This window comes from Paralichthys olivaceus, chromosome 14, assembly GCF_024713975.1.
Source record: "Paralichthys olivaceus isolate ysfri-2021 chromosome 14, ASM2471397v2, whole genome shotgun sequence".
Taxonomy (NCBI): domain Eukaryota; kingdom Metazoa; phylum Chordata; class Actinopteri; order Pleuronectiformes; family Paralichthyidae; genus Paralichthys; species Paralichthys olivaceus.
The window spans coordinates 7635026-7650210 of record NC_091106.1 but is presented as its reverse complement, the minus strand read 5'-3'; the positions used below and the strand labels follow the sequence as shown (position 1 = coordinate 7650210).

The 15185-nt window shown below is 39.2% G+C and overlaps 1 protein-coding gene across 1 annotated transcript in view; it reads right to left on the bottom strand.

Moving 5' to 3' along the window:
- wdr11 (WD repeat domain 11) overlaps positions 1-14486 on the bottom strand; it is a 49691-nt gene extending 35205 nt beyond the window's left edge. Inside the window, exons 1-9 of the mRNA XM_020096232.2 lie at positions 14272-14486; positions 12682-12793; positions 11299-11452; positions 10911-11084; positions 10443-10647; positions 6953-7118; positions 4050-4155; positions 3140-3338; positions 2040-2140 (exon numbers count right to left, since the gene is read on the bottom strand). Coding sequence (XP_019951791.1) covers positions 2040-2140; positions 3140-3338; positions 4050-4155; positions 6953-7118; positions 10443-10647; positions 10911-11084; positions 11299-11452; positions 12682-12793; positions 14272-14357 — 1303 coding nt within the window. The 5' untranslated portion in view covers positions 14358-14486. The remainder of the gene's footprint in view (positions 1-2039; positions 2141-3139; positions 3339-4049; positions 4156-6952; positions 7119-10442; positions 10648-10910; positions 11085-11298; positions 11453-12681; positions 12794-14271) is intronic.
- Positions 14487-15185: the final 699 nt, after the last annotated feature.

Below are 15185 nucleotides of genomic sequence, written 5' to 3'. Positions count from 1 at the left end.
ATTACATCATAACAACAAGATAGCTTTTCATAAAATATTAGCATCCTGCAGCTCAGTGACATTGCCTCATAACAAGAGATTTAGTCAGCAAATGTCAGACAGAGCTATTGCATGTAGGCTTTTGGCTGGCGCGTGTGTGTGTGCGTGTGCGTGTCTGTAATCCTCCCCTCTTATGCCAGCATAAATACTAGTGCTCCACCTCCCCAAGGCCTTCCACTCACAAGCAGTTTGACTTTTGTTGAATAAAACTGAAGAATATTTTTAAAAAAAAGAAATAAAAAAAGATGCCATTAATATTGTATAACCACACTCATCTTTTGATAGGCAGGACTGTTCTACATCAACAGGGAGAAGATAGAGAGTATGAGTGTGTGTGAGTGTGTGTGTAAGGGAACAACGCCAGCATGTGTAAGAGATAAAAACACATTATAAGCAAAAGGATGAGATGGTGAAGAGTTAAAAGTGAAAAGGAGGCTTGGCCAAACACCCATGGGACTCCTCCGAGCTGTTCAGCTTGGAGAATCATTCTGGCCTGTGCCGTGCAGCAGAGGACAACCAGTAGTCACACATTAAAGCTGCGAGTGAAGGATGCAAACAATTCACAGAGGAACAATAAAAGTTACAATAAGGCCTGTTTAATGCACACACTCACACATAGTATACTAGTACACACAATTACAAACAGTAACAGTGGACAGTAACACACGCACTGTTGTTCAGGCTCTGGACTTTCACATTCACACAGGCACATTCATCTTGAAATAAAATTGTGACAATTACATTTAAGTTTCTCAGTGTTAACTGGGGCAGGTTAATAATAGTATGGGAAGATATATGACCCTGTAGTAGTCAAAGTTTAAGTGTTCAACAAACTTGAAAACGACTGAGATCAGGTGACTGACTTGGCCAGTTGAGGATATTCCACTCCTTCACCCTGAAAAGCTCTTTGGTTGCTTTGGCCGTATGTTTAACATCATTGTCCTGCTGAATGATGAAATGTTCTCACAGTACGGAGCATTCAGCTAAATCTGAGCACACAGAAAGTGACACTTCTGTATTCCTTCTGTTGCTTTGGTCGGCTAGGAAATCATCAATGAATACCAATGTGCCACCTATACATGCCCGAGCTCTGACAGTGGCTCCGTGTTTAACAGGTGACTCTGTGGCATTGGGTCATGAGCTTCCTTTTCCTGTAGTTGTGGATCACCTGAGGTTGATTTTTATTTCATGAGTCAACAGCACTGTGTCTTGTGTGTTTGTGTTTCTGAGATTTAAAAAGGGTTGGCATGTTGTGTTGTGTTGTTTTCTCTGAGATAGTGGCCATGAAGTCTTCCCTTGATATTTCGCAAGGAAACACGTGTGCCTACATTCCGGCCTCGACTTGCTCCATCGTCATAAATGGGTTTTTCTTCACCACAGAAATTATTTTCTGCTCATCCACAACACTTGTGCTCCCTGTTCTACCATTTGTAATTTTCTAGTTTTCCTGTATTTCGCTCTGCTTGTTTAGAACTATTGATTTAAATAACCCAACGATATTTGATATGTCTTATTTATTTGTTTAAACCTCACTACTACAGCATGTTATTCACATATTGACAGAGACCTCAAACTCAATATAAATGGCAAGTCTCTGTGTCCACGTGTGAGTTGTTTCATATATGAACTACTAAAACATAATTGCTTTAGAATCCTTGCAAACTTGGCACTGTGTGTTTCAGGGGCTCTATCTCCCACACACTTCTTTATATATTGAAGTAAATCTATCCAAGTAAAAGTATAGACTCTGTCCTTTAATTTTATATCTATGATCTATCATACTATACACAAGTTAAGGTGCTGAAGCTAAAGAATACATAATGTGCAACTGTCAAAATAATTAATGTCTACACTAAATGCTTCTCTAAATCTTTTGAATTTAGAAAACCAATCATATGAAGTGGAAAAAAAGCCTCTGCTGCAACAAGAAGTGATTTGTGAGTAATATGTGTAGTAGAAATCAACATGTCTGGTGTTAATAGTGATGTGTATAGTCGTACCGATCATGCTGTTAAGAGAGAGATCCTGAATCCTTTTTTGGTTTGGACCCAGCGGAGCTCCACAGAATGACACGGGGGAGTAGAGGGGCGACAGGCCCGAACTGACAGACAGAGGGAGAGAGAATATTAATTAAAAACATTTTCTCTTAAATGAAAGCAAGGAGCACATGCATTATTGAAAGCAAGTGAATGGATGATAAATGAATGTTGTTTGTGCAAATGATGGATGTGATCTGCTTTTTAATAAATAAATGACCCAAAGGGACAAGCAGATTTCATAGAGGGTAAGTCGTGTACTGATTCCTTGTATTGAATAGCTGCTGCTCAGTAAAGAGCATATGACTCCTAGAAAGAACGTTCCCATGACTGTTGATGGCACTTGATACACTGGTGGCTTGACCCAAAATTGAACAGGTACAGCAGAGTGAAGGGTTTCCCCATAAATAGCTCATCTTAATTCATCTGTGCATGCTCAGCACACTGTGACAAATGTCAATATATTTAACCTGGACCACATCATACTTTTCAGATTTGTTATCTTTCAAATAGGAAGACTGTGGACCAGAATGTTTGAATCAATATCAATTTATTGCAGTGTGAGAGACAACTGCCATCATCTGAACAGTCCAGAAATATAAAACCAATATGTCTGAGACTCATGGCGAACAAATTAAAAAAGACGATGTTAAGATGATTCATCACAGAGTGACAAAAAGGAAGAGTGTGCCAACCCTCAAAACTTCACTGAAGACGATGTGTCTCGTTTGCCCAAATTAGACTGGCTTGCTCACAGACAGGCAAACCTCTCTGTCAACGTCACAAAGGAACTTAAGAGAGAAATAGAAAACTGTCTCTTTGAGCAGCGAGGGAGTGTTCAAAGGGAAGCAGGGCTCATCAATGTTATAAACTCTCTGAACCCCCTTCCTACACCAGTCGCTAAGAAGACTAAACGTAGGTCAGAGGATTATGTAGTTTTAGTTCAGTTTAAGTCACCTTACAAAGTAGTCACTCTTTTAACCATTACTTTACATTACAATTTCAGCTTCTACTTGCAAAACTGTAATGTGACATGACAATTATTTGCATGTGTGTGTGTATACCTAGGATTGGCTGCAGCCTTGCCAGTGTGAGCTTTGAGCTCCCACAGCATGACTCTGCCGTCGCTGACCATGAGCCCAGCGTTGTTTTCGTTGACAGGGCAGATAACCATTCGATACGGCCGGACTGTCTTGGTGACTCGGATTGCATCGCATTGAGAGCGAAGGTCGTACATGAGCTCCTGGACGCTCTGTTCTGGGTCTGAGGGAAAGAAAGAGAGATGGAGAGAGATCCAGAGAAACATTAAGGAGATAAAAGTGGTAGAAAGGTCAGAAAAGACAAGGTGACAGTGAGGGAGAGTGGAAAACAGGAATAGTGGGAGATAAAAATGAATGAGATCAAATCAGAGCAAATAGGTGAAGACATGGAGGGGGATAAAAAAAGGAGAAGAAGAGAACATTTGCAGGAGGACATTGAGTAGGGTGAAGAGAAAGATGGATGGAAGAATTGAGAGACCAGTGAAGAAGATTATTGCGTGTTAGAGAATAAGAGTCAAAAGATGGGAAAAAGGGTTTAATGAGATAAGAGATGAGGAAATGACGTGAGAGAATAAAGAAGTGCATGAGAGTCTCAAAAAGGACATGACAAGGAAAAATAAAGATAAGTAGATAGCAGGGAGTGAGGGAGAGAGAGAGATTCAGCGACACAATGGTCCCATCAGCCTATAGCACTAAGCCAAAGATAAATGAGACAGAAAAAGGCCACATGTCCACTGGAGCATGGAGGAAGGCTACAGGCTCTGCAGCACAGTTTGGCTGAATAGATGCTGACAGGAGTGACAGGGGTTTGTGAGTGAGTACAGTGCCACTAGCTTTTGTTGTATATGTGTGTGCGTGTGTGCGTGTGTGTGTGTGTGTGTGTGTGTGTGTGTGTGTGTGTGTGTGCGACCGTCTCTGGGAAGACAATTCATACCTGCTGCTTCCTCTGTAGTGGTGGTGGTGGAGCGACACACTCGAAGGGTGATACAACCGTTCTCATGGAGACAATAGAGGGCGTCCCGCTGAGCACAAGGAATAACCTAACCACAGGGAGAGTCAGGGGAACAGCTAATGATGTGTGTTTTCATAATCAGCCATACAAACTGTCTTTTTGAAAAGCACCATCTTACACTGAGTACAAACCAGCAGCAAACATAACCTAGTGTCTTCTTTGTTAAGTGTCTTTGCTAGTTTCAGAAGAAAAAAAGTAGTAATTTTCACACTCAGCTCCATCATTCATTCCAATGGAAAATGAACCAACGACCATATGAGTGTGAGGGCTGTTAGAATGAATCTCAGGAGTCTAATATTATTTGAATATTTTAAAAACATTACTGTTCAAATGCTGTGATTACCCTTCAAAGGTGTATTTTTGTGTTGGCTCTGCAGCTCGGACTTGTCCTCCCGAAGACATACCTGCCTATAAAAATTTATTGCACGGGTCGCACTGGGGGTGTGCGGCAAATGACAGCGCAGGCTGATCTGCTGCGTGTCGTTAAACAAAATGGTTTTGTTTACACTCATTCCAAGAACAGGAGAGAGACACGAAAACAGAACACGCGACCCGGAAAAAAAGCTGCCCTTTTCATTTCAATGTGACATATTCTTGAGTATTGTTGCTGGTATAGCAAACAAAAATTGCATAAAAAAATCTGAATATAAATTGAATATTAAAGATAATAAAGAATGAAACTCAAACAGAATTACAGAGGAAGATTGACAGTCCTAATGAGTGCCCATGGTGCACTGCATATTGTGCCCAAAGCCCAAAGACATTTTGAACCATGCACCTAGCCTAACATTTTTTTCCAACGTTAATTACAAAAAATTGATTTGTACATGCTCTAAATACACTCAATCTATGTGCTTCTGACCATGTGTTTAGATTGTTAAAATGGAGACTGATGTGTAATTCATCTATATCTGCAGTTATGGTTTTGTTTAATTTAGTACACAAACGTAAACATGAATCAAATCTAGCAATTACCTGTATGTTAGAGATGAGTAACTGGAGTAGTTAACTTTTATTTTACACCTGTCTTATATAGATAGGATTAGCACTGCTGCTAATTATAATTTGTATCATCGTCAAATTTTTCTCAATTATTTAATTAATCCTTAAGTCGATGATAAAAAAATGACAGTCACTGTGTCCCAATTCCCAAGGTTGTCAACTCAATTTGCAAAAATAGTTCAAATAGTTGCCCATTAATCTTCTGAGTAATTGATTGCTTCAGCTCAAGACAGACTAGAGAACAGAAAACAATATCAGTCATCATGTTGACAACTGAGCACTGAGCTATTCACCTGAATTTACCTGGTACAATGTACAATGAAACAAGTAGGGCAAACATTTTGAGATGTAAGATGTGCAGTACTCATCAACTTCATTAGACAGGCAGACAGGTGATGGGGTGGACAGTGAGTTTGCATGGCTGTGATCTTGTTCCCATTTTAAACAGAACAACAGACTTCAAGCTGATCAATACGTTTTAACAAACAAATATTATTCTCCAATGATCATTTTTCCTCCCTTTTTTCATTTTTTGTCAATGTCACTATGTCACCACAGGGCCACATGTTACCCACATGTTTGACCCCTGACATTAGTTTTATTTAACTTACATTTTTTTAAGTTCAGGTGAACAAATTACTACATACAATTTTAAATAAATGCTATTCAAATAAATAACACTATTTGGACCCATTAAGGTGCATTAACACCGAGTTGCAACTTAATTTTAGTCATCGATAACTAGTACTATAGCTACAAACTGGCTCTGTGTGCATTGTGTATACCAAGTCTGTCAGTGTTTAATATAAATGTGTGCGTCTCTATTCCCCTGTCTTCACTTGGAGCTTCTACAGTGCAGCCTAAATTTAAGTATTGAAAACCTGTGTCATCAGTCATGCAAATTGGCTGTGTGACAAGCACTTCATAACACTTAGAGAGGGGAGACGCTGGTCGGACAGAGCCCAGGAGGCTGAGTAATACCCCTTTACTCCGGCTCTGTGGCTTTAGGAATTACTCTGTGACTACAAAGGCTTGTTCACTTCCTTTGTATGACTAAACTGTGGATAAATTTGTTAAAACAAGATCACTGACAACCCAAGGCAAGTTTGATTTATGGGGTCAGAATATGAAACAGGTTTCACACAAAGAGAAAATGTCAATAGATCACTTTGATAACCTAAGGAACAGTAAACTGGCCAATACAAGTGCATGAATGTCAATGTTATACATTTAAAAAATATACTGTGGGTTAAATATGTTTCAACAACCACTCAGTGTCATGACAAGCCCTACAGTTGTCTTTCACAGACACAGAGTGATAGCACAATCAACAGAGTGACATTAAGAAACTGTTTCTGTTCTGTTACAGGCTCTGGACCTGTGACAAATCCTCTGTAGGGAATTGGCACCTAAAGGTCACCAGTGCAGCTGAATGTGAATATAAGGAGCAGCAGAAGTCAGATGATGCATAGGCTGGTGAGGATGTTTTAGGCTGTAGCAAAGGACTGTGCAGTTACAGATGTCAGACCTTGATGATGATCAACCAGAGGGAGGATGAAAGAACATAGATTACAGAGAAATTTGTAATCTAGGGCAGGGGGAATTGACTTCCTGGAAGAATTATCCATTACAAAATTCTTGCTGAATCCCTTCAAGTAATGACTGACACAGCACAGCCATCTTTTTAATTATCTCACTTTAGACCAGCTGAGTTGTCAGTGTATTTCTTTAAGGTTTTCAATTTCCACAAACTCTGTTTTTAATCAACCTTTACTTTTTCCTTAAGTAAGAGACATTTTCCGTACACATAAACAGCACCTCACCTGAATGAAGGGCACCCCAGAGCGCTCGATGGCCACCACGCCCACCGTCTGGCTGAGCTCCAGGTCCAGGATGAGAATCTCTCTGGGATAAAGCAGCAGCATGTGGTTCCTCTTGGATGGCAGGTAGGACAGCTGAAGGCAGTCATTCAGCGTCACCGCCTCCGCACTACAGTGACACACAGGAGAGGGGGGACACGGAGGCACACAAAGTAAGAAAGGGAAATGGATTTAAGTGTCAGGTTATTTTCTTATCTGAAAACATCTGTAATGTAAAACAGAAAGGTAAAGCCAAAGCTTGAACAATAATGTCTCTTTTCATAAATAAGAAATTACATGTCTATATCTTCAATTCCTTCAGAATTATTTTAGAATTTAGCATTTTATACTTTTGTCCCTGTCTTGGTTTTGCATAAATATTAAAAACTAAATTTATTGAAAATATGATATGTTTAAAAAGGCAAAACATACATTGTAATGACTAGTAAGAACATTTTTTGACAGGTAACCTAAAATATAATGACTAACACTCCTTTGTAACAACACATGAAGATGAAATGTGCAATTATGTATATCAGCATGAAGATGGATTAGAAAATCAACTTAAGAAAAACTTTAAATTTAAGATCAACTTTTTGAATGTCTTTCCATACAGAAGGCTAAATGAATTAGTTATTACTGTTGGTAGTTGGAAATCTGATGAAATAAGAGGGCATTTTCAGCAAAAGATAAAAATCATTTTGCAGAGTTAAAAATTAAACTAAGTCTGTTTGCTGTAATTTCCTTGATGTGTGTTTAAATTAATTACAAATACTTCTATCCACAGCAGCAGCCCTTTTTGATCTCTCAGTATGACAACAAAGGCATCACAGTCACTTTGCAGTTCAGTCAAGAAGGAACAGAGGCCCGATATTCTCAGAGTGTATGAGGGTCCAAGGCTGTGACTCATTCCTACAGATTCATTCCTCTAGGTCAAAGAGAAATCAAATGAAGGAGAAGACAAACTTTATCACACAATGGAGATCATAATCCTGTTAGGGAAAGAGTAGCAGGTAAAATGGACTGAATAGAGGAACCTTTAGCAGCTGCCGAGCTAAATCACAAAGTTACCGGCCCACTGAAGACAGGCGAGGCAGAGATGGAGGCTGAGAAGACTCAGCCACCAAAGGCAAAACATCAAGAAAGCAACAGATCTTCACAGAGAAAGAAGAAAATTCTGAGAAAAAAAGAAACAAATCCTATTACCCCAAACGCTTTCAAAAATATTCAGCTGTCCAATTTCCCAAACAGCACACACTTCCCATCGCTCTCCCTCTCTTCGTTGTGAATAAAGCATGAAGGCTACAGCCGTCAATGGATCATACATAGTTAATCATCGCTACATGTAATGCATACAAACACATGAACACACACCAGATGTGTCCGACAGCACGGGGCTACCTCAAAGGACAGAAGTTAAAAAAAGATCCATCCAGCTTCTGTTGTTTGATCATGTTAGAGAAATAAGGGAAAATGACATCAACATCTGACACAATGTTTATACATTACACTTCAGCGTCTGATGTCTAGACGATACAGAATTAACTTACTTGACTGTGGCGCACAAATCTGAGCTTTGGCTTGGATGTGCACATAGCCTTCAGATGTATTTGTCACAGGGGTGTAACGATTCTTAAACTGACATCACGATACAAACATTCACAATCTGATATAATGATTGTCATTGTAAAAGCAATACCAATAGGTACTTCCAATAACTTTACTTTTTACAAAGTTTCCATTTCACTAAACACCCATATATATCAAGGAATCATTATTCAGTTTAAAGCTGTACAAGGGGATAACAACTTTAACGTCTGAGACATACACTTATTTATTCATTCATTCATCTTCTAATGTTTAACTGACTAACTTACATTATATTACATGTCTGATTGATTGCATTTACAAACAGGCATGCTGGATTGTGTGACTGTAAAAAAAAACACCTCTGTCATCTTGATTAAGGGACCAGATCTGTGCTAGCTAATAGTGAGATTAATGGCTGCCTGATTAGACACTAATGTGCATGATCTAGTACTGTATTCAACGAGTTTCTGATAACAGTTTTGGAGAGCAGATACATCAACCTGAGGCAGACAGAGCACGAGGAGAGATACTGTAACACTGAACATGATAAACACCCAAACCCGACACAGAGACAAAGCAGCCCGGAGGGATACAGCATTTTCAGCAAGAACAATAACCACTGTGTGAAAGGTGAGGGAAGGGGGGTGTCACATACTAATACTAGAAGACACAAAGACTGAAATGGACATGACAAGAGAGACAAGAAAGAAAATAAAGACAAGTTAAGATTAATGGAGTGTTTGTTATTAGAGCTAGCTGGGTGGGTGGACAGAGAGGCCGGAGTGCTGCTGCTATAAATAAGCCTGTTTGACAGTCACAACCACTCAGGCAGAAAGCTGCCAGCACGTAAAACAAGGCTTCGGTCCCTGATCCACAGCCTCATACAGTATAAAAAGTTTTTTTTCTTGTAAGAAATGAGGTTAGCTACATCTTTGTGTGTTTCTTTATCATAAAACAATATGGTAGCAGGTGACAGGTCATAAATCTTTCCCTTCAATCCCTGACACTTAGTTTAATTTATCACTAATTTATATGTGACCAATATGACAGTTTTAAACTGCCTGAAACTGAACGATCCTTGATGGAAAATGCTGTGCACAACAATCGGCATTGAACTGAATAAACAAACAAGCTATTCTATGCAACTCAATCAGAAAATGAAAAAAAAAGAACCAGAATCCATCATATGCTCACACAATGGAGCCTGTTATTTCTTCCAGTGAGAAATCTCTCGGGTGTGATAAACACTTAGGTGTCATGTCATTCCACAAACAGACTAGCTGTCATGATTCACTGTCAGAATGTCACCTCACATGATGAAGACAAGGTGTGGGAACATCACAAGTTGAGAGCTCATTCACAAAAAAAGCCACATCGTTAATCTGATCCCTGATGTTGCATCTTTCAGTTTGTATTTTACCCTCATATCTATTTGAGAGAAACTTTGATAATAAAATCAACACATGCAAGTGCCTGGAAATGTTTTCCAGCAGTGGAGGATATGATGTAATTTATGCTTAAAGGTGCAGATTCACCACAGGTGAAGGGCAATACGTTTTATAGCTGAAGTTGCCCTGAGCCTTGCCTGATGAATAAAACTCCGGAGTCGACCCTGAGTGATGCCCTTCAATCCTAGTTGCTCAAGTAGAACTGTGAGAGAGTTGACTTAAAATGCGGACCAGGCTGTGAGACTTTCTGAAACTGACATAATCTCAGACAGATTTTACCAATGGTTTAATAGAAGAAATAATTTGCATACAAGGCTCATATCCAACATATTGACACCTGGATTGATGATTTAAAAATTATTATCGTTAGTTATTGGTGTAAAAGCTCTACTCAAGTCTAATTTAGTTGCTCTTACGTGGGTTTTTCATTGGTGATGAGCACTTTGACCTTGTTGAGAGCCTTCTTGGCACCAGTAGGGGCCGGGGCTGCAGGGGCAGGAGCAGGTTTGGTGTGGGCGGGGCTTGCATGCGGACTGGCGATGTACACCTTTTTGCCAGCACTGCCTGGGGGCTTGGAGTGGGAAAAGTCTGTGATAAAGACTATTCCCTCGCTGGTCAGTACTGCAAAGGGAAGAGCAGAAAAACATGATATAGATTATGTGTCACTTAAGAAAATATCTGTTTTGATTTATACTAAGACTGGTAAATGAGATATCATAAATTGTTCAACATGCATCTCTCTAGAAGTAGAACTGAATTCTGACAAGAAGTACCCATGCAGAGTATTGGATTTCTTCAAACACTGATGATTTGTAAATCGCAGACACAAGAAAGAGAATGAAACTGACTAAATTAAGGCAGACTCATATTTGTGGTTGACCTACATGCCATGTTGGATGGGTCGAAGGGGTCAAAAGAAAAGGAGAGGATGTTTTCAGCATAGCTCTTCTTCCACAGCTTCGTGCCTGTGTCTCCATTCCACAGGACGATGTAGTTGGGAGGGTGGACGGCTAACAGCAGATCACGAGACGCATCCTGATTCCACAACCACTCCAAGTCTGACAGAGAAAGAGAGGAAGACAGAGAAGGGAATCCTTGTAATGAAGATGGAGACATATTGTGCAGTACAGCAGGAGGAGAGACAGGGAGTGACGGTAAGAGCATCTTAATGAAAACAAATGGCCAACAACAGCAGCTCAAAGATTCCCCTTGGCAGTGCTGGCAAAGTAAACTCTCAATCCTTTCCCTTAAGCCTGCGTGAAGGCGAATTACCTTGGATAGGTTTGGAGTGCTCCTGGATCTCACAATGGGCGGTGCCGCTGACCACATCCCAAACTATGATCTTCCCTGAAGCATCTCCAGAGGCCAGACGCAGGCAGTAGGGTGAGCTCAGGTTGTGGTAATAGTTTTCTCTGGACCATTTCACCTAAAAAACACACAAAACACATGCTATACTAAGTAACTGGTATCCAATATCTGTATATGTAAGACATAGGAAACTGGAGAAATAAGGTACAGACCCAAATACACACAACACTAAAGTGAGAACGATGCAATTTCTGCTATAAATCAACCCCAGAGCAAGCTTTAGTAGCATAATCGTTATGTCATGTTTTTCTTCATGAATACACATGCCCTTTACTGTAGCTACAAATTCTTTTTTTCCCAGCAAGCTTTCTTATGTTAGGCCTGGTGGTGAGGAATGGCCCACTGCTGCAGCGGTGCTTTACAAGATTAAAGTGTGCTTCGGAGTGAGGAATGGGATTGAGCCCAGGCACTGATAATCACTGTAGAATTTATTGCCCATTATCTACCTGAACACACAAGCATATGTGTTCAAACACGTACACACAAACAATAAGGTTCTCCATCAATGCAGCAACCTTTATCAGTGTTCCTGGTGTTGGCTTCTCAGTGAGGTAGAGCTGAATTTGTCTGACTGAGACTAAGCCAACTTATCTCAAGGTCACTGTGTTGACATTAATACTGGGTTGTACATTAATACGTAATCAGCAAGTTGGTATTCCACCTGGAAGGCCAAACATAACAAGAAACTCACATGAATGTAAAGGACAAAGAGCATATGACCACTGATGATATTTGAGTTTACAAACCACACTTCACACCCATATATACTGACTTTAGGTAAATAAGAAGCTATTATCTTTCTTCACCCTGTTTGTTCTTTTCAAAATATTCAGGTCAACATTTTACATTCATTTTTAAACTACACTTCAAAAATTCTACATTAAGTTGTCAGATCCTCTCTTTGCCCTTGATATTTTTTTGTCCAACCACTTCCTGAAATTGTAATTTGTAGCTGATAAAGCACAGCTACAACATTAGTTAATTCAAAAATAAGTCATTGATGTTTTTTTAATAGATATATTTTTACATATCCTTTAATAAACAAAAATGCCAAACATTAGCTGAAATCTGATTATCAAATTGGATGATTTGCTGATTTTATTTTCTTGTTTTCTAAGTGTTTTGATAGTAGGACTTCACTTTTGGGTTTTAGGAGCTTAGGATGGGCCTTTTCCTGATATTTTCAAAACTTTAATACAAAATAAATGACAGATTGATCGAATGAAAGCAATAGCAGTTGCAGTTTAGTAGAGCAGTCACACAAATGACAAATGTTGAGAAACTCACCTTGACCACGTTGGCTTTGTGCCTTTCCAGAACCTGAATGGTCTGGGATGTCTTTGGATCAATGATGAGGATACTGGAGTGACATCCCTGAGCTATCAGCCCCTGCCATCCCCTACAGTGCAGGAGAGCCACAGGGAAGGAGAGCAAGAGGAGTGAATCAGACCAAACCAGAAGGGCACTCAGAGAGCACATACTTCCTCCAAGGCTGATTGGCCATTGAATGTATTGCATCAGATACATATACATGTACACTGATATGTTCTATGATATAGATGAAAGGAATAATTGGTACCATACAGTACCTAAATAAAGATCACCCCCAAACAATTATTTGATTCACAAAATCCAGATATTATTCAGATGTGCACAACATTTCCCCTGTTTATAGATAATCTCACTTTACAGATGACTGAGTTTTTTTCAGAAAGACAAATGTGAAAAAAAAAACCTGAATCAGCATGACTGATCTGGATTTGCACCAAACTGAATGGCCATACCGAATCCTTCCATATGTATTATCCATCCAGTAGCATTTAAGTGAACTTGCTTACAAACAAAGCTAACAAACATCATACTAATAGACAGTGGTGAAAACAGATGTTACTTCCATGGCAGAGGTAAAGTTCTTCCTATAACATGCAAGACCATATATAGCAAATTTCAAGATGCTACATATAGTTTATTAGACAACATCAAACGATGCACCAATTTAACCTGACGGTGGTTTGTACACTTTCTCTTATGATTATGGTACTAGTACCTAACAGCTGTGTCTGCATAACAGTTTCCTGCTCCTGACTTCCCGTTTTTGTTGATTTTAATCTTTCATAGTCCATACAATATAACTGCAATCAGGTGTAGCTGGACCACATCCACTTCTCAAAAATGAAATCCTGCAACTGAGCTATTAGATAAATATAAGCATATTAACACAGACTGTCAAACAATGAGTCCTGGTGCAACAGGCTGACACAAACGCTGATCTAGCATGTAACTGTAAACCAACATGTGGGAATAATGGCAGAACTAGTTTTTGAGAGGTGGAAGGTGACGACAACACTACCTATACCATAGTGTGTTCCTTTTTATACTTCCTTATACATTGTCAAAAATAATTCATGCAACATGAGAGGTTTCAGTTACCACTACTGCAATGTTATCATGATAGCTCTGCTTCATACATGAATTGAGCTGTTTGCACACCCCCTCGTCTAAAATAGCAATATGTCTCCTTGATTTAAGCACAGTTTAACAATAACTTAAATAAAGTCACACTGCAGTCCCACTACACAATGGAATTTCTTTAACAAGATAAGGCTTGGGGAATGCATCACGCCCAGCGAAATGTCACATCAGATCACATCACGTCACATGACACTAGATTTCCTGCATGTTTCTCTGTTTTCTTTGAATAAAAAATTCCGTTAGCGGAGACAGCTAACACTGTCATCTGTATCAGCAGCAACACGAGGATTCAATAGAACGAAACACACAGTGACTGTAAGAGTTCTTAAACAACATGTGTCATTCTGCACATCTTTACTGAATCATTTAGCTACATGATGCTAACGGCTAAGCTGCAGTACTCACCAATCCACTGCGGTTTTATTCTGCAAATTGAGAGTGCCAGTCAACGTCCGAGCCGCGAGTTTGATGTTGACGGTGTAAGGAATCATTGTTGTGTGTAAGTATTTATGCTACATTAACATTTGTCGAGGAAAAGCGGCTAAAATTAATTAGCTTCAGCGGTTCGGCTCTTGTTGTGAATCCTAACAGGAAGTGAAACAGTGTATCTAAACGGAAACTCGTGCGGGAACAAATCCCAGCGTTACATGGTTCCACATCTGACATTCACGTTTCTCGATGCATGTTTGTTTTCTTAAATGATAATTTCTCTTAAAAAGACAAATGTGTTCTTTTACAAGACGAGAAAAATAGTAAAATACCATTTCCAGATGAAAATAGACAGTAATTGAAGTAAAAAACCAAAGAAATGTTTTTTTATTAACTTGTTTTCATTACATGGTGGCATAATATTTTCAATTACCTTGTTTTAAAAATACAAAAAATTCCCAGTATAATAAAAAACGGTCATATACAAAAATTCATTGTATCATATAGAAGATGTGAATGGCCAATTTGAACAGAAAAGTAAGAAATGACTTTAAGTAATTTGAAGTGTTTTAGCTGGCAGTGAGGCCCATTTCAGAAGCTGGAGCAAAAGAAAACCAAAATCAGAAAAATAAAACAGAATTCAAATAATATGCTAAGATCAACTCTCAATTTAATTCTATGAGTCATTTCTGCCTTACACAATTGTGTCACAGCTTATTAAACCTTTCATAAAATCCAGTGATAAACACTCGTCCCTTCGATTTAGTTTTCATCCTAATTTGTGGCGTAATTGCTGCCAGTCACTGACGAGGTTGTGCACCCTCGGATGCAGAAGAATTGCAGATTCTACAATTAGCACTGAACAACAGTTTTATTGTCATCTGACTGGC